General features: G+C 35.2%; 1 protein-coding gene across 9 annotated transcripts in view; it reads right to left on the bottom strand.

Moving 5' to 3' along the window:
* PDE1A (phosphodiesterase 1A) overlaps positions 1-25,626 on the bottom strand; it is a 313,670-nt gene that overhangs the window by 232,179 nt on the left and 55,865 nt on the right. For 2 of the 9 annotated variants that reach the window (XM_069470065.1, XM_069470075.1), the window contains exon 1: positions 13,088-13,544. The exons of the other annotated variants lie outside the window; for them this stretch is intronic. In XM_069470065.1, the coding sequence (XP_069326166.1) occupies positions 13,088-13,140 (53 nt within the window). In that variant the 5' untranslated portion in view covers positions 13,141-13,544. Of the gene's footprint in view, positions 1-13,087; positions 13,545-25,626 lie in introns of those variants that run through there. 9 annotated transcript variants of the gene reach the window in all.

Below are 25,626 nucleotides of genomic sequence, written 5' to 3'. Positions count from 1 at the left end.
ATTGCAAAGGACAAAGTTTGGAGAGACATTCATATACTTATTCTTAAAGAATAAATATGTGTTATAATAAATCTCTTTTGAATAGATTAGTATCAGATATCAGGTGGTCATCAGGTGGACATGTCTAAGAGATATAAAGAAATGTAGATTGCCACCCAGGATAGAATTAAAATCTGCAAATGTAAATTTAGGAATCATCTAACAGAGAAGATAGCTGAGATTATGAAAAAGGTATTTTTTCAGGGGACTGGAGAACTTAATGAGAAGATGTGGATGTAGAAGACAGATCTTGGTCTACATTTTAAAGACAAATGAGTGAAAGGAACAGAGATTGGATTGTGACTTGATGGAGCCGAAAACCTAAGAGAAAATTGTTTTAGAATGGACATCTCCGAGTAACTCAGTAAGTTATAGAGATATCACTCAAGTATTCTAGTCTAAGATGATGCTAAATGTGGAATTCCAGACCCTTCCCCAGGCGTTCCATTCTTTAAGGGAAAACCCAGAAGCACTTGACCTGGGAGTCCTAAGGCCACTGTCTGCTCAGCTTTAAACACATAGCTCTAAAGTGGCCTTAAATGCCCTGATGTTTCCTTACAGATGTGGGTAGAACTCCTCAGGATAACTCACTAATTGGCATAACCCTTAGTTTTCTGAGTATATATCAAGTTGTTCTCATGTAAGCATTCTGGCACCTGGCAAGGCAGAACAGGAAGAAAAAAAAAGAGCAGGGAGTGGGAAGGAGGGACATCATGTTGTTATTTAGACATATAAATGAGAAAGAAAGAAAATTAGGTGCAAGCTAAGGTCCTTCACCAGCTCAGTGTTGGCACAGGTTTCATTAAATGCATGAGTGAGGCTAAATTCCAGCAGAGCTAATAAGGAGAGGCCAAAACCATGTGTTGGTGGGCAGGAAGAAGGATAAAGCACAACAAATTATCCAGATTGTCCACATTGATACAAAATTATTCAACGTCAGCAGCTCAACTTCCATATCAATTTATCTAAATGCTGATACAGAAGAATTGAGAATTTTTATATAATGTTTAACTCAGTGATCATTTAATATAGCTGTTTAAATCCTCAGAATGTTGTCAGAAATTGTTTTCCATTTTTTAAATGAAATTTTGATTTTGGACAGGTTATTATTAAAGCAAACATCATGAAATATTGGTTGTACACTAGAAATGAAATGCATTTTAAAGAAATTTTGTCTTTACCACTATGTACAATTTAAAATATATTGCCTTTAGTAAAGACTTTCTAAATATTTGATTCTTAAGAAAGAGAAAATAGCCTTCCTAGGCAGTTAGATCATTTGCCTGACAGAATGTGGGATTTGTTTTCTCTTTAGAAGATAAATTCTTATATAATATTTCAGAAAAAAATTACAATAAGGTAAAATATTTTAAAATAACAAAACATGGAAGCTTTATGGCACCAAAGAATGGTCCTGAGTACATTAAAATAAACATTAAAACAGTGAATGTTTAGCATTTTGAATATTAGGAAATTGATGGAAAACAACGCCTGAAAACATAGGTTAATAGGATGGCTACTGATGAATCACATTTTAATCATTTCTATTAATGAAATCACAATGAAATCTATTTCTAGTGTTGTTCAGCCTAGAAACCACATCCTTCAGCATCTACAAGGGTCTTTCTGCTGCAGAGGAAAATGTTGTTTATATTATGATAACAACAAATCTCTTCTGTTTAGAAACACCTTCAAAGCAACTGCCTGAACTTTTTCTTTTTCCCTCCTCTCTTTTTACTTCTTCTGGAGACAGTACTTTTTGTCTTAAAATTCCTAGTAAGTGCATCATGTGTGACATGCCAAATCTATGTTTGTATAGTCATCACAGTAAATCATATGACAATTGATTTTAAATTGACACAGAGAACATATGACAATTGACTTTTACTCAGTTTTTGTCTCTTCCCGCCTCTAGAAGAGAAAATTTTCTTGAAAATTATGGGTATTAAATAATTTTGAGTAGCTAAAAAAAATTAAACGGAATTCAAATGACTTCCTTGGCTAGTGACAATGGGTTATAGCTCAAAGAAGAATCATATGGCTGACCTGGCATACATATTACAGTTCCTAACATTATCTATTATGAAGATGAAATCTATAATGACAAGCCATATTTAACTTGCTTGCTCTTAATGTCAGTACCCTTAAATGTTTCTTTCTTTAACTTCCTGTGACCACTGTAGCTTAAATTTCTTCCCCTATGAAATGGGGATCTATATGGTTTCCTTCTACCTCACAAGGATAATATGTGAACAAATAGTACAACAGATGTAGAAAAATTAAAAAATATAATCTCGACATGGAATTCTGCACTACCGCAAGCTATCATTATTCAGAATGGCATTATTTGTAGATTTTGAACTATCTACTTTTCACTAAGTGTGAATTTAAGGCCAATGACTTTTTAACAAAAAAAAGAAATCTCTTCAGGATGAAGCAAGGAAAAAGGCACAAGAACTAGGTAAAATGCTGCCAAATTCGTGTATACAGTGGCACCTGGGTGTGATAATCCACACATAACTTCCATCTGTTATTTCTTAATTTACCCTCAGCTGTTTCAATAATGTGACATTGTTCATTGTCTCTCAATCTTTTCAAAATATTTCTTCTTCCTTTTTTTAAACTCACACCATCACAGTTATGTAATAAAACATTAACTATTCTCTCAACTAGGCAACTTTGTTTATTTCCTCTCTAAGAGGAGATAAAAAATGCTAACTATGTAGAAATTTCTTGGGGACAGACTATCTTCCAGATAACATAAATAGGAACAAGAATAGGAAATAAATAATAAAAGAAAGAAAGAAGACTAGGTGAAGCAAAGTGAATTTCAGCAAAATAAAGGAGACATGTTTTGGAAAAATTTAGGGGAACAGAAATGTGTTTCTTTGGAACAGAAATGTGTTTCTTTGGGAATATTAACAAACATTATGCATAGATAGAATATGTTGGGGGAAATATTAGAGTAAACAAACAAGTTTTACTTAACAACATCTAATATCTTTTTTAAATCCTAAGAGGAGAATGAGTATGACTGGAGGTATTTCCCTAACTTACTTGGAGCTTTTGTTCAGAGTACTTCAGGGGAATGGCGTCCTATGATGAAATTGCATTTTGAAAGTGCTGAGCTTAGGAGTTCAGTTCATTGGATTTGTCAGTTTTAACATCAGATCACATGGGTGACAGCACATAGTCACAAAATAAATGCAATAAGGCCCTGACTCTAGCCCTAACCAAAGTTTGAGCCACACATGCCTCCATACACATACAGATGCTCAGTTCTGCACTGGCCAATCAGGAATTTTCCCTATTTCTGAAACTCCCCAAACAGTTCATGCACTTTTATATTCCCATGCCTTTCTTCATGCTATCTCAGTGTCCTGATGTCCTTTCCTTCTTCCAATTGCATGTCAAAATCCAAGTCACCTTTCAATGTTCACCCTCAAGTGTTTTGCCACCTTCTGTCACTGTCCTTTCACATGGGCTTCTTTTTAGGGCTGTGGTTGCCAACCTTGGCTATATACATTAGAAAACTAGGGAGTTTAAGAAAAACACTGATCCCTGGGTCTCACCAAGCAATTTTGATATAATAGGTCTGAAATATCACCTGGGCAATGAGGTTTTTAAATGCTCCCAGTGATTGCAAGACACAGCCAATACTGAGATCCATTGCCTTAAAGTTCATGGTAGTTTGTCTCTGTTCTTTATAGATCTATATCCTTAAAAAAGAGTTGAAGATTTTGTAGAGGAGAAATTTAATCCTTTTTGCATTCAGATATCGCCTGTACCTAACTGATTTGTAATGAAAAAGAAAAGAAAAATTTTGGCTTATATGTCCAGTGATGATACTGATTTTATCAAAAGGTTTTCCAAATTGCTTTTCCATTCCTAGTGTATATAAATTATATCATTAAGGAAAGTGGATCCCAAGTCTAGCTATAAATCAGCATAAACTGGGGAGCTTGTAGAAATACATCAAACCTTTCTACACCCAGACCTACTGAATCAAAATCTCTGGGGTTAGGAATGCAGAAGCCTGTTTTGTTTTTTGTTTGTTTGTTTGTTTTGTTTTTTTAAAACTGCAATTCTAATGTCAATAGCAAACAGATTCATTTTGAGAATCACTGATTCAAAATTCATATTTGTGACTTTTACAAAAAGATTTACTCATAGTGATGCTTAGGAGGGTTCTGTAATAGAAAACATTATCCTAAATCTATCCCATAAAGAATAAATAATTTTTAAAACATAATAAACCTAAATCCCAAAAGAATACACATTATGGATGTGACTCAAATATGATTCAAATGCATAAGGAAGTTTTATTTTATTATTACTATTCCTAAGCCTCCTTTCCATGCCATAGTTTTAGTAGAATTGGAACTGAATTGTCCAAAATTGTCTAATTAATTGTGTTCAGCTTCTATTAAATAACTAATTTCCTCAAGTCTGCTAGCATGACATTTGGTAAAAATCAATTATCCAAAAGGAACTGGGAAAATAAAGGCAGTCATTATGGGTGTAATAGCTCAGGTTTTAGGCAATTAAGTGATCCATTTTTAACCGTTAAAAACTTTTTTAACTAGGAACCTCAGGCATGCTGTAATGCTGGAGTCAGGTGTGCCATGTTTGACCCTTGGGCCACATGAGTGTTATCTGGACCCTACTGCTTTGTTAATATATATATTTTTCCTGTCCTCACTGGTCACTCAGACCACTTAATAACATGAAATAAAGATTCACACTATGTACTGTCACTTCAACGGCTGAATGAAGTATAGAGGGACTAATGAAAAGAAGAATCAGAAAAGAAATAAAAGCTTTCAGAATGGATTAATTGGGTACAATTATACATGCTTCCCTATGTCTATATACCCTTTGGTTATGCCTTCCCACACCAACTCTAGGCTTGGCCATGTGGCTTTTTGATTTTTTCCAATGGAACAGTAGCAACTTGACTCAGTCAGACTCAGTTAGAACCTTGAAAAACTTTCCAGGCTAGCCTGCTGGAGGGATATGAGATACAGTGGAGGGAAGTCAAGTCATATAACCAAGGCCCCCCTAGACCAGCTAGTTCACAGCAAATCCACCATCTGGCCACAGATGCATGTGAAAGCCCCATTAAGGTCAACCAAGCCTGGTACAGATCAGCAGAACCACTTAACAGACCCATAGACTCGTGTCATTTTAAGCCATTATGTTTTGGGGAGATTTATAAACAGCAATAGCTGATACAATTTTCTTCAGTGTTTGAAAAGCTATGCTGTGAAAGAGAGTTTTTTCATCTACTCCTTTAATACTACAAAATTATATACAACTTATCAGTACGGGTATGCTGTGGAGTATATTGGTTTTCTCATTCTTTAATTAGTATTAGAAACAAGAAATAAGTACCCATCCCCTTAGTAATCTTCTTCGATGCAACTGCCAAAATTTTCAGCCAAGCTTTGCCATCATTGACCCTGAAAACGGGGAGAAAAACTATGTGGATCTAACAAAACAAACTATTCATTCTATCACTCATTCATTTCAAGGGTCACCGGCTAGCAGTCTGCAGCTAGATTTTGTTTAGTGTTTCAGTGTTTTCAACAATGTAAAAATAAATGTGTTTTGTTTTCCATTTACCACAATTCGTGGCATGTGCTACTTCACATATTTACAATACCAATGTGGTTCCTTTGGGTATTTAAATTTAAAGACTTGGGTAAGTACTTATTTATGAAATACATTTTACTAAAAGTTATGAGAAATACAAAGATGAATTCAATATTGATTCTAGCCTCAAGCATCTTACAGTTTTGTAGAAGAGCCTATCCCTTCACTTAAGTAATTATAATAGAATGAAAGGATATGTGCAGTAAAAGAGATGCAGATATAATGGTACAGAATCTCAGTGTTAGAAACAATTGGATGCAGCTGGACTGAAGAGCAAATTCCTAATTGGTGGGCCTAGAAATCAGCAAGAGTCTCTTTTTCTGTTTCATGTTGAACAAACAGGTGGCCCCGGATTGTCACATATCCCTACTTTCATCCAAATTTAATTTAATGATATAACTTTAAAATGACTTGACCTTGTAGGATTTTCTTTTCCTTCCTCAATTAGAAGACACAAAATTGCCACTTTTGTATGTTAAGAACACAGCCTTATTGTTTTTCATTACCACTGGTCTCTAATCAATTTGTTCCAAGCTCTTTGATCCTTAAAAACTTAAATATTAACATTTTTAAAGCTGAAGTGATGGTTTTCATAATAAAAGCCCACAACTTTCCATGCCTATAAACAGTTGGTTAATAAATATATAATTAATATTTAAATGTCTGTTTTGATTTAATTATAAAACTATTCTAAAGATGACATCCAAAGACTTTAAAGGCCAGAGCCACCAAAACACTAAAAACGGACACTAATTTTACTCAGAACTAATGCTTGTACATAACAAAAAGGATGATAATAATGGAGCAGGCTTGGAGGGTTACAAAGATAGCAAATCTGGAAATATTATCATCTGTTCCTGCAAATGCACTATGACTTGCCCCGTACACTTCCAGCAGCTCCAGCTCAGGAAATGTTGGATTTTCCTCAATTAGAGCTCACGTCCAAGTGGCTGTAATCAACTACATAAATAAACTGAAGCTTTCCCATGAGAACTGACTGTCAAAACTATGTTATGTTCACTCACAGAACTGAAGAGACTAGGTTTATAAATACTGCAGACTTCTCGAACCTTATTCCATCTCTACAAACCTGCAGGTCATCTTTTAAACAAGCACCCACCAGAATGACTTTTTTCATTGCTTTTTACCTAAACACTATGTGTAACAGGCTGATTTCTCTAAATGTAAAATTTTCCAGATGGTATAAAACCATTAATATTCCCAGTAGATCATTTTACCTGCACAATCTTGATTTTCCTCATTTCAGACACTCCAAATCTTTGAAAAGCTGTTTCTAAATCACACAGATGTTTAAGATAAATGCACATACCATCAAGCTGCTCTAGCTCAGAAAACAAGATCTGTGTATCTCCTGAGTGAGAAACACTTTCCCGTGTTTCAACCTGTGCTCTGTTCCTGACTCCATACCCAAACTATTCATTGTGGATTTAATACTTCCTCATGGAGTTGCCCTAAAGATTATATTCATGTAACTTGCCTAAAAATATATTAAGTGTTCAATGGACAGAAGCTCTTAGTATTGATATTAATATCTGCTGCTGCTGGTAATGATGATGAAAATTATTGGAGATAATTTAAATTTGTGTTGACTGTGGGTGAAATAATGCCAGCAGGAGTAAATTACTGCCTGACATCAAAATTTATAACAAATTATAGTTTATCTATTGGTGATGATGACCACTTAAAAATTAGAGCTATTTTTATCACTCCTGGAAAAATAACTAGGCTCTGTGATGTCTGATCATTTTTTTCATGATAAAAAAATTACTTGCCTTAAATACAAATGTGTCTATCGTCATGCTTTGATCTTTGCAATCTATTTCAAAAATTAATTTTTGTCTGTTTCTTGCTCTATAAATCATATAGCCTTTGACCAGCAGCAATAACATCCTGACCTAGACAACAAAAAGATTAATTTTTAATAAACATATCTATTATAAAATAAATGTTCTATTGCTATATATTTGGGCCCTGGCTGCCTCGTACTTTAGTGTCATAAACTTTAATTTCACTGTGTCTATTTTTCAAAAGTATTTTTCACTTTCATAGCAAGGGAGAATAACATAAATATAATTGTTTTGTTCCGTCAATTAATAAATATCACTAACATAACTCATTCACAGTTTTTCCAAAACCCTGTAACTAAATTTCCAGCTACTTTGTCATCCTTGCAGGTAAATTCATATTCTTTTCTTCTCTCTCTCTTTGCTCACTAACAAATTCACAAGCACTTTCATCTGATAACCAGAAACTGGTAAAATATTTTTATAAATGTAGAATTGCATCATATTTCAGATTTGATTAACGTGGCAATTTTTCCTATGAGGAAATTCATTGCATATAAACAAAGAAATACTGAATTTACCACTTCGTCACCTCATACTTGATTTTTTTCTATGTACTTTCTTTCCACTCTAATGACTTTGTATTAAATTATATTTCTGTCTAAAATATATATTTCTGGTGAGAGGAAGGTGTTAAAAAGATGCTTAAATCAAAAACTAATATAAATACTTATGACATAAAAATATCAATTTCCAATAATGTGTCACGATTTCTTTATATTTTGATGCAATTTTATGTTTTATATTATTTGTTCAGGTTTTTTATGGGTCTCAAATCACTGCAGTAAATGGACCTGGAACATCTAAATAATTGACTATTATCTGGACAACATGCTAGAAAACTACTGTAAATCCGTGAAGTCAGTCAGGTGATCCACCTCCGTAATGTGTAAAAACCTTAAATGCACTGTGGCCCCTGCATGTTAGCAACTTCTGGTTTAGCTTTGACATTGATGTTAATACACTGAGTTTAAATGTGGAAGTAAATAAAAACAATTACACTCTGAAAGTTTTGTAATTTTAAATATATAACAAATGTTTTATAATAAATAACATATATTTTATGATATTCCTCTATAAAGCACATGTCATAACCTTGAAATTAGAATTCATACCTCAATAGGTTACTAACCAGCCCCATTAGATCCACAAACAAAATTAGGATCTGTTTTTCTTTTTCTAGGCTTTCTTATTTCATCCTACTACTTTCTACATTTTTATGTGAAGAAAATATGCCTGCCAAATACACACTCAGAATTCCTCTGCTGACATACTTGTAAAAATAAAACTTTTGAGAAGACATAAAGAGAAGAAACAGCATGTTCTCAATGCCGTCAAGATCCCAATATTTTCATTAATCTTGGGCCCTGGCTGCCTTGCACTTTAGTGTCTCTGATCCTGGATGCATAGACCAGTTCTCAATTCTAGGGCTGATAAAGAACTATTTGCATGATTTTGTTTGTGGCTTTTTAGTGTCACTTCTAATGGAAAATCACCACAAAAATAACATATTCAATTTTGAACCTTGAAAGAGGTTCAAAAAGTTGTTGGTTCAAAGAATGTTAAAGTTTAACATGTAAGAATCACTTTAATATATTTCTTAAATTCATTTTTTTACTACCTACTTTTAGAAAGAATTTGAGGAAACAAAACAGAAAAATATGGACATATAGTAGAATTTGATATAATGAAACATCAAACCAAGTAAAAGTAGATAATCATAACAAAAGCCCAGACGTAAACTGCCAATGGCAGTGAAATTCAGATAAGAAATATTTTGACTGATGAAATTTTATTAGGAGAAGTGGATTTTTCTTGCTATCATAGTCTCAGGTTGATTCATCACATGGAAATATAGAAGGTTTACTAAAAAATATGACAATGCAATAAGGTAGAAACGCCTCCAGCAATTATTTTACCGAAGTTACACAATGATCCTTCATTTGAATGTGATATATTACATGTATCATGTAATATTGAAACACAAATTGATGAGTCTATTTATATTAAGAAATGAATTGTTATAACTACCAGAGATATAGCTGTCTGGTAATGCAGAAAAAGAGGTTCGTAAAAGCCTAAAGGAATGTGTCTATGTGAGGTCTCATATGTCAAATGTTGATTAACATCTTGGATTTTAAAAATCTATATACAGTAATTTTATTTTGTAAGTGCTAAGGAACAGAACTCAGTATTGTTGATTGAAAACACATTAGTGTACTTCTGTGATGCTGCTTCCTTCCTAGGAAATTATAAAACCCAAAGAGTTTCTCTGGAGTAAAAGGAGCGTCACTTTTTTCTCTATACAAGTCAGAGCTATAAGAGTCGTTGCAGTAAGAACCACAGTGTGTTCAAGAGGTACCATGTATACATGCTCAGGGCTGAATAGTCTCATTGATCACAAAGTTTCACATGATATTTATAAAAGAGATAATATAAACTCCTGCTTTGCCATCAAAGAATTTTGCCTTTGTTCTTTATGTCACAGAAATGGTGTGAAAACATATATCTAAAATTTCCAAGGAAAACTTAAAAAAAATAGATTTGATAACCTCCCTATGGGAAATGATTAGGGAATCTTCACTGTAAGGAGGCCCAGACATTCTTAAAGAAAAAAATCTAAATACTATGTAAGATTCCTGCCAGGCCTCCCAGTATTTTATCCAGCCATGTAATTTCAATATCTACCATCTACTCCAAAACCTCTCAGCTAACTTTTTCTACTTGATGGATGATTTTTACTTTCTGAAATTTAGGGAGATTGTGCTGATAAAAAATTGATTTTAATTCAGTCTTGAAAATTAAATTAAAAAAACAAAACTTACTCTCATCTCTCTCAGGTCATATCGGTATCAGAGGTAATCATTACTGAGATCTGTCTCTTCTATTTCAATCTCCGGGGACATTATTACCTCCTTTTGTCTGCCTGTACCACAGTTATTTAGGTATATTCTAGATGACATGTCTTGTGAGAGCAGATAATTGTTTTTTAGGGTTTTTCATGTCTGAACTCCCAAACACCATGGACTATAAGTGGACACCCATAGGCAGTCAGTGAAAGCCAGGTGAGTTGAATTATAGCTACTGGTTCGCTTATAGAAGAAACTAGCCTGTACATAGAGATTTGAAATGGCATCAATACATAAGATATTTAAAAAAAAAAATTCTAGACTAATCTGAAACTGTAAATTAATTATTTATAAACATTCAAGATATTACTTGCACAAAATTTCTGTTAAACTTGTAACTGGCCCCACTAGCACATACGAAACAGACCAGCAAAGATTTGCCCATCGAGTGGACCGATAACCAGTGTGCAAGGCCCTTAGGAAGTGTAGACAAGTACATATCAAGAAAAAAAGGTCTGATACATGGATCTCTGAAAAGTCAGGCCTGAGCGAGATGTCTCAGTGTGAGACACTGGACAGCCACGGGATAGCCAAAAAAACAAGGTACCTGGGAAAGAAGGCTGACAAAGAAAATGAAGTGGGGGCAGGAGATAAGGGCAAAAGCACCAAAAGCAAGCTTAACCCATTTACCAGCTTCCCTAAAAGGACAACTAGCTATCAGGAAGTCTATGCTGTATTTTATTGAAAATTAACTTTCTCTGCAGAATTCAACCTAGCTATTTGAATCCTTTAAGATACTCTCCAACTCCCTTTTCCCTCATCACAATTCACCCTGGTAAAAAGAAAGCAATGCCAGCTGTCAATCTGCCAGATGACCAAGAAATCTTGCTCCCTCATCTAGCCACAACCTGTTTTCAGTCAGGCTCCCATTTCTACACTTGCCTGAAACAACTGCCTGGGTCAAAGTATGGCCTCTTTGGTAGCTTCATTTCCTTCTCTTGACCAACCAGGATCAAGAAGCGATCAATTGAATTTATCAAATTTTATTCTAATTATTTAGGCAAAGAATCTCAACTTTCACAAAGGCTTTGTTTTTTGCATAAAGAAAGAAGTGTAGTTAAGTTGTAATCCACCTGCAAGTAGCACGTAGACATATAATTCATCAGGAAGAGATGAGGATTTGGCATAGATCAGTGGTGGAGACCACTTGCCTCAATCCCAACAACTCCCTGATGAGGTGATACAACAAAGATGGTGACTACGTGTTTCTGATTTTATCCAGCACAGCCTTGCCTTCCCAAACTGCTGGGGTGCCCTCTTCAAGGGGTGCCTCACTAGGATCAAGTTTAGAATCACCTTTGCAATTATCATGCCTTTTTGAAGTCACCCCTGCACTTGGGAAAGCACAGAGATCATTTACATACGATTGGGAGAACTTTACAGGAAATATGGTAGGGGATTTTGGGGTTCACTTTAGATTTTTGGTTACTTATTGACATTGCCATATAAGACTAACAAATGCATATTTAAGTAGATGTGGATTATAATATTAGTTCCATATGGGTAGATTTAAGTAGTATAATTTATGTTCAGAATAAGATTTTAAAACAGACAAGTTGGCATTTTCTTTTAAACATTACAAAAGTATAATGTTGCTAATAATAATATTGTAGCAATGTTTAATCAATACATAAAAATGGCCATATTTTATACAGTTATATTCCTTGAGGTCCACTCTTATTCATTATGTAACAACCATAGAGTGCCAGGAATTCCACCCATAAATTTTTATTATCCTGTAATTAATACTAGATCAAGGACCAGTGGCTGCAACTTGACTTTAACATCTAATAATATTAACATGTAGTGTCTCTGCTGTTTTTAGAAAATTATTTTGGGGAAAGCATAAAATTGACATATAATTGACATTCTAAAAAATCTGTATTAGGAGGCAGAAATTGTTTGTATTCATTTTCTAGCTACTTTAAAATTATAAATTCCCAATTCTAAATTCTAAAGTACGTAACAGGTGACTAAAGAATCAAGCATTAAAGAGACAATGAAGAAATTGCTGCTGCCTTAGAGAAAGAGTATCCCTTTCTCCAAAATAAAACCTTAGCTCAATCCATTGTACTGTACCTACATTTTGCCTGGTCATAGATTCCACCACAATGTGAAATTTTTCCTATAGCCCTATGGTTTCTTTAACTACTGGTCTGATATTCCTGACCGAGCTATAAAATATGCACTCTAGTACCATAGCTATCAAGTTCAAATTTATCTCCAGATACATAACTCCAAAAAGGTGTAGCATTAAAACATTGCCCTTGAGTATGATCAGCTGAAAGAACTAAGCACAATATTTCCTATTTAGAGGACTGTGGAACAGTCCTCAGAAACAGCAGGGGATTGCATAATGTTGCAAAAGTTTTTCCAGTGCTATGTCATTCATGTGCTTGAGATTTTTCGAAAATGTATTTTCAGGAGTTGATAAGAGCTTGTGTACAGAGTTTCAGAAAGCAGAAAATAAAAACACTCGTTCAGTATACATGAAATTAACTTTAGGCACACTCTATTTTTCTGCTGTAGCTTAGTGCCAAAACTCCCAAGTTAAGGACGAAGGAGAGAAGTTATTGTTCCTGACAACCCCACAGCCACCTGGGATGTAGTATTACTTACCTAAAGATGGGTTTTTGGAGATGTTTCCTTCTGATTGTGACATGCTCATCCATTTAAAGGTGAAGGTTTAACTTCTTCCTGGAAACTACTCCAGAAAATCCAGGGAGGGAATGTGGAAGCTTATTCTGATCTATTGTGCTTCAAGGAGCCCAGAAAGAAAAAGTAGTTTCCTCTTTCTTTTTTTGGGTGCTGGGAGAAAACTTCCCTGCTCTCTGCCAGCTGAGCAGTGTGTCCATAGAGGCCACATAAGACAGGCACGTTGGAGCACTCCCCCACAGAGCAGGGTGTGCAAAAACCAAGAGTCACGTTGATCCGGGCAAGAGAAGTGCGCGGGACACTCCAGAATGGAACAAAACAAACAGAAAACTTCCTGCCCCAAGTGTCACCCAGGTAGGAACTCCCTAAGTTATTGCAGCCATGGGAGCTCTCCTTCCACATGCTGGTCAAGCTCTGAAAGGATAAGTCCCTCCCTGTCTTTAAAACAGCCTGTTCTGAGGCTCAACTTTTCTTCTTCAAAATAAAAGTTGTACAGCTGGTTCAGCAGTCCCATGTGAGTATCCTCTGAAGTTTGTTCTGTTAAAACAAGAACTGTATACAAACTAATTAAGAAAGATGGGCTCGGGTTGCATGGCTGGCTCTGCTTCAGGAGATTATAATTATTTTACAAACTTGCTTTTATTCACGCTGGATGAAGTGTAGAACGACTCATCATTTTTAGCACTTGTAACCTAATAACCTGCACTTGGCTGAAGCTGAAGATACCATTTCAACTGATAGAAGCCTATGTGAAACTGGCCAGAACTCCGAAAGTTAGAAAAACAAAAATTGCTCAATTCTATCGGTGACATTATAACCCAAATGTCTGTACCCAAATGTAGCTTTCCAACTAAGAGGGACACTGCAAAAAAAAAAAAAAAAAAAAAGAGATGGAAACATATACATCCACCCCCACACATATATATACTTTTTCATAATAAGCCCTCAAAACTGCCTGGGAGCCTAGTGTTTGTACACTATATGAAGAAATTTGAATTTATAAAAATAAAAGGAAAGTAAAGCAAGCATAAAAGAGAATTTGTGAATAGCTGAAAATAAATGACATTAAAAATTGTTTTCTTTAGAAGATTTAGACTTAAGCTCGTAGGAACAGTTATTCTAGTTACAGATAAGTGAATCCCTGTATTTTAATGTAACTTATTTTGGAGACTTTCCTATATCTGGATCACTAACAAAGTTTCTATTCAATCAAAATGTCATAAGATTCCAGGCCAGAGGTTTGGCATATAATAAGATAAACCATATCAAAGCATGATTAAAACATTTTTTAAATATACACGGAATAAAAGATAAAAAAATGAGCAACACACGAACGACTGTAGTTGAATGATCCGTAAAAATAAGGATCAAATGTCATAAAGGTGGATATAATCTATCGTCATTAGCACTCTCCAAATACTTCCATGGAGCAAGATCACCTTTTTATTTTTCTTCCAGAGGAGAGATCAGGAAGGAGAGGAGAGTTGTAAAGAAATCACTGATTTGTCAAGCAGTTCTAATTCTACACTAAGAAATGTAATCAGCCCGAGAGAGCATTGAACTAAAAATAAAATAAATGAATTTTACTCCTAGTTCTATCATGAATATGCTGGGCCATTGTGGGCAAATTTCTTGACCTATCTGAAGCCCAATTTTCTTGTTTGTAAAATGAAGTTATATACTAAATGAAGTCTATGTTCCTTTCCAGCTTTAATGGTACCATTATGTTATTTCTAAATATGATTAATCTGCTTCTTGCAAAGAAACTATCATAGAAGTTATGAAGCCTGATACTCCAAAAACTATACACTTACCATATACACTTATAAATAAATTAAAATGTTATAAATAAAAAGAAGATAATTGTATATGACATATATATTTGTATAGATACTCTATTTATATGTTAATATCTAAATCAATGTTCCCTTCATTATCAATAAGCATTGAATCAAAAAATCACATGTGTGTAATATAGCAGTTAAATATGGAAACCAACTCCAAACTGACATGCAGACTTTGGAGTAAGCACTTTGTTAGAAACATATGCTTTGGCTTTCTTTGTATATAGGAAGGTACATAAGTAATAACACATTATACAGGTCTTCTGGAAGGATTTTTGTATTTGTGGGTGGCATTCAATTTCTGTAGTCCTGGTTTATCTATATTACTATGAATTTAGCATAAATACTCTTCCTGAGGGACAATCCAAGAGAATAGTAGGCCACCAACTTTTAAAAATTACTTTCATTTTGTCTACTTTTGAATTAGAAATGTGAAAGGATTTCTACATGAACACAATGGAAGGAACTCAACACAAGCACTACTAAACATCTAGCCAATGTACAGTTTAAATGACAAGCAAGTATACAATCAAACTTGAGGCTCAAAGGCTTGGTTATCAACTGAAGAAACTGAGAGCTGTTAAATTAATTATAAGAAAGCCATAACTTCTTTCCTTCTATTAGGTTTATATTCTTTTTTCTCTTAAGTGATTAAGGCAGAAAGCTTAGATTTACTTTTATGTTAAGCACTATATTTAAGCCCAATCTTGGACTCTAAAGAGCAATAAGAAGATACCAGTAAATTAAATATTCACTTGGCACAGACAAAAATAGTATTTTTTAAATGTTTTCATTAACTTTTTCTCAAAGAGAATTTAAATTAACTGTGGGAAGTTGACTTTATTGACTTATTCAACTTTAATGTAGTATTCAATAAGATAAAAAGACTTCATTATTATTGCTTAAATTACAGAAATATATTCCTTACATTAACACAACTGTACTGTGCAAAACACTAAAATTTATGACATAAATAACCAGGCCAATTCTCTTATATAGACTATGATTTATTATAAATAGTTTTTTTTCTGAAGACAGGGATCAGAAATGGTGTTTATATTTTTCCTGGTGTGGAAAAACAAAGTCAGGCTGACTTTGTCTAGCACTTTCTCTCTCTTACACACACACACATACGCACACTCACAATATGCCTACTCACACGTACACATACATACAACACATACATACGCATACCCTCCCCTACTCAGTATTGTTAGAGACTGTCATAATAGGTGCCCAGTAAATATTTGTGAAATTAATTTGTTAAAATGCAAAGCTGAAACACACCAATATAACTGAACTAATTTATTTTGTGTGGTGAAATACAAAATTGACATGCATGACTTTTCCCACGAAAAGGGCACTAAGAGCATCATGGTATTTTTTGTTAACCATCATGGAAGACAGGTAAGCTTTTCTTTTTCTTATTTCCTTCATTGTTATAGCCTGTTCTCTGGCTCTATTTGTAATATACAAGTGCCAAAGCATGCGATGGCAAAAAGATCACTTGACATGATGCCAGCCCAAGCACTGGAAAATGAATATATCTGCAGGTTATCACTTTAACCACATAAGTCTAGTCAAATATCGGTCTTAGACCAAGTGAGTGTTCTTTTTTTAAAACACAATTTAATTAAACACAATGTCACAAGTTATATTTAAGTGAATTTTAAATTAAGTGGAAGAGAGAAAAGGAAATTCAAAAAAGAAAGGATTAGATGGCATTTTAGGTTTTGTCACTATATATATAACATATTATCTTAATTTCTTTTTTAAAAACCTTCTTTCACTCTTGCCTCTCCACCTTCCACCAAGGTTAAAGCTAACTTTGTGTACGATTACAGTACCCCATATACCTAAACTACCAGTCTGGTTGTTCCCATTCTTTTATTTTTTTGATATATCATACATAAAAGATGAAATATACATGTAATACTCCCTCAGAAAAGTACCTAGTCCTTAATAAAACTAAGAAAAGTAAAACATGTGCATTAAATGCAAGGACTACCATCATTTTCATTTGTCATAGCTATAAGTATTGCATCAGTAAAGTGTAACACCACTTGGTCAACTATACCATGAGACAAATGGAAGAGTATGAATTATTCCCAAAGAACTAACCAAAACCCTTTCCCTTTCCCTCTAGGGGAAAAACTATTGCATGTAAGTGAATGAGAGTGGCAACATTTTCGACATAACTTAAACCTGATTTAGCCTTTCAAGATAAGTCATTCCTGACTTTCAACATTTTATTCACTTTTTTATAACAAATTTCTTGCTACAAGATTCACAACTGATTAAGAAACTAGCTGAGAAATGACACAGCTAGAATTTGAACTCAGATGTCTCATTCCTGAGCCCAAGCTTTTACTTCCTACTATGTAGGTGTCACCTTGCTGGGTACTCTTTGTGAGCTATATTTAACATTTTATGGAGAAAGAACTGAGCACTCTAGTGAGGGTCTATTTTCTCCTAACCACCTTCCCTACTTAAATGTCATAATATTTCCAATTATGTTTCCAATACTTAAAAGAGCCAACCCTAGAAATTTTCACAAAGGGCCTTCTGATAGCAAGGTGAACTTAACAGGTGAATCAATGAATATTTCCTAAGATCTGAATGGAAGTTTCATTCTATTATAAAGAGCCCTGGACTAAGATCAAAGAACATACATTTAAACCCTAGTTTTAGCAGCATTTTTTTCTTCAACTCCTTACCAGTCAGTTTCCTTACCAGTCAAACTAAGAGGTTGGGCCAGATGACCTCTAAGAACCTTTCCGGCTCTAAAATTCTATGACTCTCTGACTGACCCTATGATAAAATGTCAAGTTATTTAAATTTATTGTTCAGCCAAGAATAAACTCTGTAGTAATTTTTAGCTTTTCTTAACCACAACATGGTCATGCATACCACCAGAATACTCTTCATCATCATTGTTGTACGATTAAAAATATAGCCTAATACTTAAAACAAATTGTAGCAACTTTATTTTTTCTAATTGAGTTATGGTTTTGTTTTGTTTTTTTCCTTACAGCTTCAATTTGGAACTACCTTCACTAGAATGTAAACTCCAGGAAGGCAGAAATTGGTGTCTGTTATATTCCCTGAGCCTGGTATGTAACAGACACTCAGTGGTTATTTACTAAATGAATGAATACATGAACAAAGTGATCATCGATGCTACCTTATTATCTTCTTCTTTAAACATTCTTTTTCTAAAAACTAAGTCATATCTGCCAAATAGGGAATCTTTCATATTTTCTCCAACCCACTGTTTTTCTTCAAGGATACATCTGAGTTTGTAAGGAGGTGGGTTTCTATGACATTGAGGTGACAGGAAAGAGGTAGCCTCAGTTGCAAACTTTCAGGTCCTCCGGTCTCTGCAATAATGTTCTTTGTCTGTTTGATCACTTGGTTCCCTGCAGACACCTACAGCTAAAATCCACGGCTGCTCAGATCAATCGACTCAGTCTGGGAACTATGGTCATTTGCTGCTGATTGAGTCAATCTCAGCCTTCACTGTTGCTTCTAGATCCTCTGAGTCTCACCCACATCCCCCATCTGTATCTCCATTGAGGCTGTTAACCCTTAGGCATCTGTATAGGATCCCCTGGCCTCTTGCCATGGGCATGCCAGGCTAGTGACAGATACACTGTCCCATCTAAGCTGGCTTCTGAAATCCCCACAGAGCTGACAGGACTTCCTGCACCCTACATCCCATACAAGCAGGCACTGAGGAAGGCTTGGGCTTGGCCACACTATCCTACGATTTTTACTCTGTCACTGCTAACTCACTAAACCACAGCAAAATCTTCTCTGCTTTAGGCTTTCACTTTCAACCAAACATGCTCTTCATCCTGAAATTTCAGCTTACAGGTAAGGACTGAAAATACTTTGACCATTTGCACTAAATGCCTTCTTTTTGAGTCCCCTTTCTACACTTCATCAAGGTAGAAGAGATATGCTTTCCCCATCCTACATGACAGAAAATCTCTTAATTTATCTCCTGAGGGCCCTACATCTATGGTTTATAATAAACCCAATACTCCAGTCTATGGGCCTTGATCACAATCTCAATCATGTAGAGCTTCAGGAATTTGGGAAATACTTTTTGCTGTGAAGAAAGCTCTTACAGGGGGCTCAAAAGTTCCATTTAGTTATTCAAAGCTGGGTTTCTGATTTGTCTTTGCTTTCATCTATGATAATATTAATACCACTTCCCACCCCTGCATGAGGCAGATAGGTATCTCTGGCTGACAAGGAAAAGGTCATACTCATCAAAATGGAAGAGAGAAAAGTACAGTATCCTCATAACATTATGAAGCTTTCTTACTCATACCCTTCAGTATGCATAATGAGTAATACACCATACTGCAGCATTAACATTCTGCCTAATCTGGCCCTCACCTACCTGAACCCTCAGTCTCAAAACCATGACTTTTGATTCATTCCCCAACTAGCTGCATTTCGCTCCTCAAGCACTACATATTCTTTCCTGCCTCTCTGTACATACTGTTCCCTCTTTCTGAAATGCTCTTCATTCTGCTCATTGCTCAGATTTCACTGCAGTGTCACCTCTTCAGAGAGGTGACTCTCCTGACAACTCCACCTGAATTTCATATACCTGTACCTACAGCACTGTCTTTGCTCCCCTTGCAAGTATCATATCATAATCTGTGTATATTATCATCTGTGTAATTTTTTGTTCACAAATTTATCTGTTCAACACATGAAAAACCCGTTCCGCAGGTTGCAGTAACTGAGGAAAAGATCTGAACATTTAATTCTTTCTAACTACTATAAAAATAAATATAGTCAAATTATACCACAAATATATTTTCTTCATATATGTGACTGTAAGAACCTAAAAATAGACTCTTACTGATCTCTTGCAATGCTTCAAAACATTGTCTTATACTTACATATGTGATTCATCTTAAAATATTTGTCACTACATTTCTTCAAGTCACGAACTTTACATTCACGAGATCAAATACAATGGTATCTCAGTCCATTTTGTGCCGCTATAAGAAAATACCTTACACTGAGTAATTTATAAAGAACAGAAATTCATTTCCTCACAGATTTGGAAGCTGAGAAGTCCAAGATCAAGGTGCCCGCAACTTATGAGGGCCTTCTCACCATGTCCTCACGTGGTAGAGGCAGAAGAACAAGCTAATCAAATGTGAAGATTTTTTTTTTAAAGGGCCTTAATTCCAGTAAGCAGGAAGCAGCCCTCCTGGCCTAATCACCTCTTAAAAGGCCTCATCTCTTAATACTATCATATTGGCAACACCTGAATTTCAGAGGGGCCACATTCAAATCATAGCAAACGAGAATGTTAATATTGGCAATACAACTGAGAATCACTTTGGAAATGGTTCTCAATTTCACCAAATATGTTTTCTACCTCAGAGGAAAGAAGAAGATTCTATCTAGTAAATAGTTTTATACTTGATTCTCTTGACTTATGTGTCAGAATTAAAGGTTATTAGCCACTGATTCAATAACAAAATATACCAGAATTATTATTTTCTTAAATAATAAAGTCCAGATTTATAGCTTCTAGTGAGAAAGAAACTATGTTCCCCAAATTGGCTAACTCTCCAGTCATTTAAATCCATCTGAAATGAGCTTTTCTACTTCACAAAGTAGGAGAAATTCCTCTTTGTCACTGAAGTGTAGAAGCAGGTCAGTTAATACTTGATTGGCTCCAATTAGCACTCCCACAAAGTTCTGACAGCCGTTAGCGCTGGCAGTCAAACAACTTCCTTTGAAAAGTGTGACATTCTGTGAAAACATCAACAACCACAACAACAAAGGAAATCATGTAAAACAGATTCTCATAGCCAAACACCCACTGCTAAGCGTGTAATCAGGCAATATATAAATCTACCATAAAAGGAAAAGACTTTTGTATACTGGGTAGTTAAAGGAACATTGCAAAAAGCAGCCTCTTTAATATAAAATTCTCTTGAGTCAGAGGACTAAAAAGGAAGTGGTTGAACAGGGGCTTGAAGGATGAATAGGTATTCAATAAGCAGGATAAGAGGGAAGGCAAGCCCTAAGCACCACGCAACAACACATGATTTAGAGGACACATTGTGGATGAAAACGGTATGCTGTGGTTCATGCTGCATTAGCCTCCAGAATTAGAGAGGCTCATGTGTTATAATTAGAGAAACGATCCATGTGATATCAAAGTATAAGAGCATGTGATTCAGAGGTTTTCATTACTCCCCAAACGTGCCAAAGATATTCTTATCTGAAATTCTTTGGTCAGTGAAAATTTGTTCAAAGGTACTGAGACTGGTTTAGTTTCTCTGCAGCTCTGAAGTCCATCACTTAAGTCATCAACTTAAGTACTGATTCATTCTTACCAGCTTTCGTCCATATTTTGTTTGGTTTCAACATGACTCTAAATTCAATCAGTAGTTTTTTTAAAAAAACCTCTCATAAGCTTCCAGTAATGCCTATGAATAAATGTGTAGAACTACCACCAAGACATGAGCTGAATCAATGTCAATAAATGGAAAATTCCTAAATGCTAACCTACAGACTTCTCCAAGCTTTTAGAAATAGACAGCAACAGAGATAATCATGACTCACGCTGACTTTGAATAGAAGCAGCCACTGAGTTTGCCAAACTTTTAATGGCATGTATGGTAGGTTCTGTGTAAATAACCCAAATGTTATAGGTCACTACTCCTATTACCTTTCTAAAACAAAAATGAGTTATTAGCAGAGAGAATAAATGCAGACCACATATATTTGTACCGTCTCCTCTCCTCAAAAAGCTCATTTCAGTTCCAGCTTTTCTCTTTGCTTCTACTGACTATTCCCCCAACTCCAAGTCCATCGTAATGATCTATCCTTACCAATGTCATCTCTGGAATTACTACCTCATTTTTCATATCAATGCATCATTACTATTAATTATTCTATGACATGCTATATTTACCATAATTTATTTGTACATTCAATTAAATTCTAAATTCAAATTCAAATTAACCTAAATTAATGCAGGATTTAAACTGGTCAATGACATTTTCCCAAGCCCAATATTAGACACATTATTTGCTGCATCATCTGATGCATAGCCTAATACCAGAATAGAATATTGGAAATCAAGTCCCTCTTAGAAATTCTGCATGTTTTTCAACATTATGAGCCTTCATCTTGCTCAACGGTCCTAGACAATAACAATTTATCCTCATTTGCTCTTTTCTCCACCTGACCCCATGGAAAATATGGAAGTAGGAAAGTTGACATTGTTTGTCAGTCATTTACCATGTGTCAAGCACTATACTTCATATACACTGTTTCAGTTAATTCTGTACAGCGCACCTAAAAGGTAGACTCTCAAACCTTCATTTCACACTCAAGGAAACTGGAGTTCAGAAAAGTTACATAATTTCCCAAAGGCTATACAGCTGGTATATTACAGTAAGAGGATTTGAATTCAGTTGTATCTGATGCTGACATCTTTATTCTCACTAACATATTGCACTACTTTGCATGATCATTTTCTTAGTTTTAATAGCACCCTCAAAGAAAAAAGCATTTGGTTGACTATATCTATAAAAATATAATTCTCTGATAATGTGAATTAGGTAGAACCCTAGCAGCAATTCAGACTTGATTTCAGAGACACATTTGTCTATTTTGGATCATTCACACAGTATAAGCCTCACACCTGGATGGATCAGTGAATCAAAAAAAGCAGAAGACTAAATATTTGGAGGCTTGAAAGTTTAAGTTTTGCCATTTACTTGCTGTATAATCTTCACTGAACAGAAGTGGACAAATAAAACTTCTGGTCAAAATGTTACTGAGAAACTCTAGGAAAAAAAATCAAGTCACAGTAAATATACAAATGAAGTTGTAGTTCTATCCCTAACATACAGAATGGCGCTCCAATACTGAGTTATGTCTGTAATGCAATTCTCTCTTTAAAATTATGCCCACAATAACCCAAATCATAAAAAAGTTAATTGATTAATTAAAATCCCCTACCTTTTTTCTAAATCACATCATAAGAGTTTCATCTTCACTAAAAAGGATAGATGGACTAAAAAGTCCATTCATAGACTTGTCAAGCTCAGAGTTATCAAGGAGATTACCCAGCCCCTATATTTCACTAAAATACTGCTGCCATTTACTGAGCACATATGTACCAAGCACTGCTGAGGGCTCTATAGACCCTACTACATTGATTTCTCCCAGACAATCTGGGATAGGATTAGTGTCCCTGTTTTAGAGATAGCTAATATGGTACAGCTGGGACTGGCAAAGCAAAGACTTGAACCTAGGACTGCTTTCCTCCATAGCCCATACATTTAATTACTAGTGCCTTCCAGGGTTGGGGCCATCAAATATGATTCACTTTGATGCTTTCCCTTTGTTCCTTACAATGATTTTGTATTTTTATCTTCATTCACTTCTTTTGCACCTGTTTCAAAAGTAACTTCTTTTTCAGCAATGGGCTACAAGGATATTAATTAATTCTTACCTTATATTTGTGGAGATTCTGAACTCACTTTCCTCAGTTGTTCTGCAAATACAGAACACTGCTGCTGTTTTGAGTGTACATATTGTTTCAGTATAGGAATTCACCGACATCTATTTTTTGACCTTGAGGTAATGAGTTATTTGTTATAAATAGAATCACAGACTCCTGGAATCTGAAGGGACCTTCAAGGTTAAGCTATTCACCCTTCCAACCATTGCAGAATTCCTCTTGCAGTTCCTCTCAGAGAGGGCTCCCCTGAAAGTGTCTGAGCTGGAGGAAGTGAATCTGCTGTTCCCTGATCTCCAACCTCCAGACCTCCCATGATATGAAAATTTCATCTTGTTAAATGCTACTTGTATCTAAAGACAGAGGCTTTTCTTGCACCAACTTCTTCACCCAATATACAATCAAAGAAACAACAATCTGCTCCAGCAATGGAGAGAAGACTGGCTGTGTTGGTCTTACTAAGGAGTCCTAAGTTGTCAATGGGACCGTTTCTAAGGCATACTGAAAGGTAAATTTTGACTTTCGGTAAATTTTTGCTTTATACACTACTTTTAAAAGTAACACAGCTTAACTCCCCTGCCAGTGTGACAAAGGATATTCTAAGTGTTAGGAGAATAATGATTATTAAAACACAGCTCCTCTCCTCAAGCTTAAAAGGAAAATATAATCTACTTTTTAAAGCAATTTTAATACAATTCAATAAGTGCATTCATAAAATAAGTACAAGGAACTAAAGAGGCACAAAAGGGAGAGAGAGGAAGACACAGAGGAAATTATGCTGTTTTAGCAAGATTTAGCCAGTGATTAGAAGTTCACCAAGAGAGAACTGTTTATCAGAAAGACAAAGTAGAGAAAGGCAGTCCAATCAAAGGAGAGTGGAAAATAACACAGAAGCATGAAATACCACAGCATTCAGGAAGTGGCAGGTATCTTGGTATGACTGGAGAATAAAAGTGTGAGGAGGAGTGGCAGGAGATAAATCTGGAAAATTGAGAGGTCAAATCATATATGTCATACTGGGGAGCTGAGACTACATCCAATAGGCAGGGGGCAGCCATGGTGAGCTGCTATCAGGGAAATGGCACCTTCCCATCTGCAGTTTTGAAAGATCTCACTGATAAAAATATACAAAATATTTTTGAGGATTACAAGTGTGCGTGCAGGAGTATCAGTAAAAAGTCTGTTAAAGTAATCTAGGTGAAAGATGATTGTGGCCTGAAGTAAGGCAAAGGCATTTATTGAGAAAGAGAAATCATTTTCAAGAGATGTTAACAGGGATAATGCATAGAGCTTAGTGTATAATTATGTGTACTGAATGAGAAAGAAAAGGATTCTAAGATAATATTTAGGTTTCTGGTTTGTTATCTGGGAGGATGGTATAAGAAGACCCAGATTGGTAACAAGAAGAAAGAATTATGATGGAGAGGTGTGTGGGGGTTGAGGGAGAGTTGATGAAAGAGGAAAGAAATCAGTTCTAGAGATAAAGTATTGGGGGTGGGCAGGTGGAAGCATACAAGGTAAGGGTAGGGAACTACATAAAATGAAACTATGAATGTGGATAGTCTTGTTCATAGAAAACATGCAGATTAGAGAAGTAAAGTCCCAAGAACAAAACCCTGACAACTGAGGGGATGGGCAGGGAGGAGTGTCCAGCAAAGCTGTCAGAAAGGCTGGGAAGTCAGGAGGGGAAGTTTGTCCTACAACCAAAGTGGATGGGGTGTCAAGTAGGAGAAAGGTGTCACTGGTGTCAAGGCTGCAGAGCAATCAAAGAGGAAGAACAGAAACATTTCCATTAAAGTTGGCAAATATGGAAATAACTGGTGGCCTTAATGAAAGCAATTTCTGTGCTAGAACCATCACATGTTCAGTTAAGACAAAAAGCTCTGAAACCAAGAAAACCGTGGAGATTGGGGCAATTTTTCTGATTAGTTATACTAAACAAATATTTTGTCGATTGTTCCTATGGAAATAAATATAAGAGGAAGATATGGGCTAACTGTAAAAAATATTTGACATCACAGAAAGAAGAGATATGACCATCTGTTTACATGACAATATTTTGCTTTAAGGAAGTTGTTGCTGCTGCTGCTGTTGTTTTCTATTTTAATAATGCCTTCATTTAAAGTTTCTAAGGAATGTTT

The sequence above is a fragment of the Eulemur rufifrons genome, chromosome 1 (assembly GCF_041146395.1).
Source record: "Eulemur rufifrons isolate Redbay chromosome 1, OSU_ERuf_1, whole genome shotgun sequence".
In the NCBI taxonomy this organism is placed as follows: domain Eukaryota; kingdom Metazoa; phylum Chordata; class Mammalia; order Primates; family Lemuridae; genus Eulemur; species Eulemur rufifrons.
This window is presented reverse-complemented; position numbering and strand designations above follow the sequence as displayed.